Source organism: Piliocolobus tephrosceles, unplaced genomic scaffold, assembly GCF_002776525.5.
Source record: "Piliocolobus tephrosceles isolate RC106 unplaced genomic scaffold, ASM277652v3 unscaffolded_15440, whole genome shotgun sequence".
NCBI classification, from domain to species: Eukaryota; Metazoa; Chordata; class Mammalia; order Primates; family Cercopithecidae; genus Piliocolobus; species Piliocolobus tephrosceles.
Genome location: NW_022297022.1, coordinates 11,284 through 13,759, shown reverse-complemented (window position 1 = coordinate 13,759; position 2,476 = coordinate 11,284). Strand labels below are relative to the sequence as shown.

The window sequence follows — 2,476 nt, the reverse complement described above, 5'->3', positions numbered from 1 at the left end:
CCTCCTGGGTTCACGCCATTCTCCTGCCTCAGCCTCCCGAGTAGCTGGGACTACAGGCACCCGCCATCTTGCCCGGCTAGTTTTTTGTATTTTTTAGTAGAGACGGGGTTTCACCGTGTTAGCCAGGATGGTCTCCATCTCCTGACCTCGTGATCTGCCAGTCTCGGCCTCCCAAAGTGCTGGGATTACAGGCCTGAGCCACCGCGCCCCGCCCTTTCTTTCTTTCTTTTTTTTTTTTTGAAACAGAGTCTCACTCTGTCACCCAGGCTGGAGTGCAATGGTGCGATCTTGGCTCATTGCAACCTCCGCCTGCCGGGTTCAAGCGATTCTCCTGCCTCAGCCTCCTGAATCGCTGGAATTACAGGCATGCACCACCACACCTCGCTAATTTTTGTATTTTTAGTAGAGACGGGGTTTCTCCATGTTGGCCAGGCTGTTCTCGAACTCCTGACATCAAGTGATCCACCCGCCTCAGCCTCCCAAAGTGCTGGGATTACAGGTGTGAGCCAGTGCGCCCGGCCTCAGCTCTTTTTTCTGTCTCTGTCTCTCCCTGTCCTCCTGTCTGCTTCTGCCTTTCCCCATGCCTCGGTGTCTCTCTTTCCATCTCTGTTAAATCTGTTTCTGCCTTTTCCTGCTGGTTGCTGCTCTGGGACTCAGGGGTACTGGGGCTCAAGTTTCTCTTCCCTATACCGCCCAGGCCTTGAGGAGCTGGTTCTGTCAGAGATGAACTCACCAAGCCGGACCCAGACAGGGGACAGCAGTAGCATCTCCTCCTTCAGCTACCGGGAGATCTTGCGGGAAAAGGAGAGCTCGGCTGTTCCAGCCAGGGTAAGGGGAAAGGAAGAACCTATAGCTCCAGCTTCTCTCAACCCAAAAATCTGAGAGCCCTTCCCCTTGTCTCCTCACTTAAATCCATCTCCTACTTTGGGCGCAGCACACATATTTTCTTGCCAACTTCTCCCCAAGCTCACCGACTTGGATTTGGATTGCTACATGTGGGACAGGCCATTTCTCTCTCTCTGACTTTCTGTTCCATCATCTGTGGGCTAATTCCCCCTTCTCTGGTGCCATAAAGTATGTGGCTCATAGTAGCTGCACCATCCAAGGAGAAGGTCCCTTTTTCCAACTTGTAACCATCACGAATTATTATTGCCAGCTATCATGTCAGCCTCTTTACCAGCCACTTTCCTTTGGAAATAACTTTTTTATTGTTCCACAAATAGTATGTGCGCATTGTAGTACATTTTTTAAAAACCCCAAATGAGCAAAGATTTTTTAAAACCTTAAATGTCTGGCCGGGTATGGTGTCTCATCCCTATAATCCTAGCACTTTGGGAGGCCAAGGTGGGTGGATCACATGAGCTCAGGAGTTTAAGACCAGCCTGGGAAACACGGTGAAACTCCGACTCTATTTAAAAAAAACAAAAACCAAGAAACCTTAAATGTCAAAAAAAAAAAAAAATATTTTCACCATCCAGAAGTCACCATTATAAATTCTTAGTTCAGGGCTGGGCGCAGTGGCTCATGCCTGTAACCCCAGCACTTTGGGAGGCTGAGGTGGGCAGATCACTTGAGGTCAGGAGTTTGAGAACAGCCTGGCCAACATAGCAAAACCTTGTCTCCATTAAAATACAAAAATTAGCCGGGCGTGTTGGTGCGTGCCTGTAATTCCAGCTACTCGGGAGGCTGAGGCAGGAGAATCGCTTGATCCTGGGAGGCAGAGGTTGCAGTGAGCCAAGATCTTGCCATTGCACTCCAGCCTGGGCAACAAGAGTGAAACTCTGTCTCAAAAAAAAAAAAAAAAAAAAATTTAATGTCATCTAATACTTTGACCTTAACCAGATTTCTCTAGTTGGCCCCAGAATGTCCTTTCTTGCTGGTTTTATGAAAACTAGCATTCAGATTCAGAGCACATGTTACATCTGGTTGTTTTATGACCCTTAAATCTCTTTAGTGTGGTCCCTTTTTACCTGAGACCAACTTGTTGAAGAGGCCAGCCCAGTCACCCCACAGGAAGTATGCTACCTTTTGGGTTTTTCTGCTGGCTTCCTGGTGGTATGATTTAAAATGTCCCTCTCTCTTCCAGTTTTCCTGTCAGCTGGAAGTTAGATCGCATTTGCTTTGGGATCTTCCTTTAATCCTCTCCACAAGGCTCTGATGTGGTTACTCTCTACCCCCGTTTAGGCAGAGGGGAAAACAGAGTCTGAGGGTACCAAGATGGGCCTACAGTTCCATCTTCAGGGCCCACGTTCTCTCATCCACCTCTGGCCTGGTTCTCCTCCCCAGTCCCTGACACCTGTCTGGGGTCAGTGGTGCTGAGCCTGGGTCTGGCCTCTCCCCTTCTCTTTCCTGCAGTCCTTATCCAGCAGCCCTCAGGCCCAGCCCCCTCGGCCAGCAGAGCTGTCAGATGAGGAAGTGGCTGAGCTCTTTCAGCGGCTGGCAGAGACACAGCAGGAGAAATGGATGCTGGAGGAGA

At 49.6% G+C, this 2,476-nt stretch overlaps 1 protein-coding gene across 1 annotated transcript in view; it reads left to right on the top strand.

Moving 5' to 3' along the window:
- Positions 1-464: 464 nt before the first annotated feature.
- LOC111535709 (GRIP1-associated protein 1) overlaps positions 465-2,476 on the top strand; it is a 4,586-nt gene continuing 2,574 nt past the window's right edge. The window contains exons 1-3 of the mRNA XM_026450198.1: positions 465-499; positions 698-828; positions 2,356-2,476. Coding sequence (XP_026305983.1) covers positions 724-828; positions 2,356-2,476 — 226 coding nt within the window. The 5' untranslated portion in view covers positions 465-499; positions 698-723. The remainder of the gene's footprint in view (positions 500-697; positions 829-2,355) is intronic.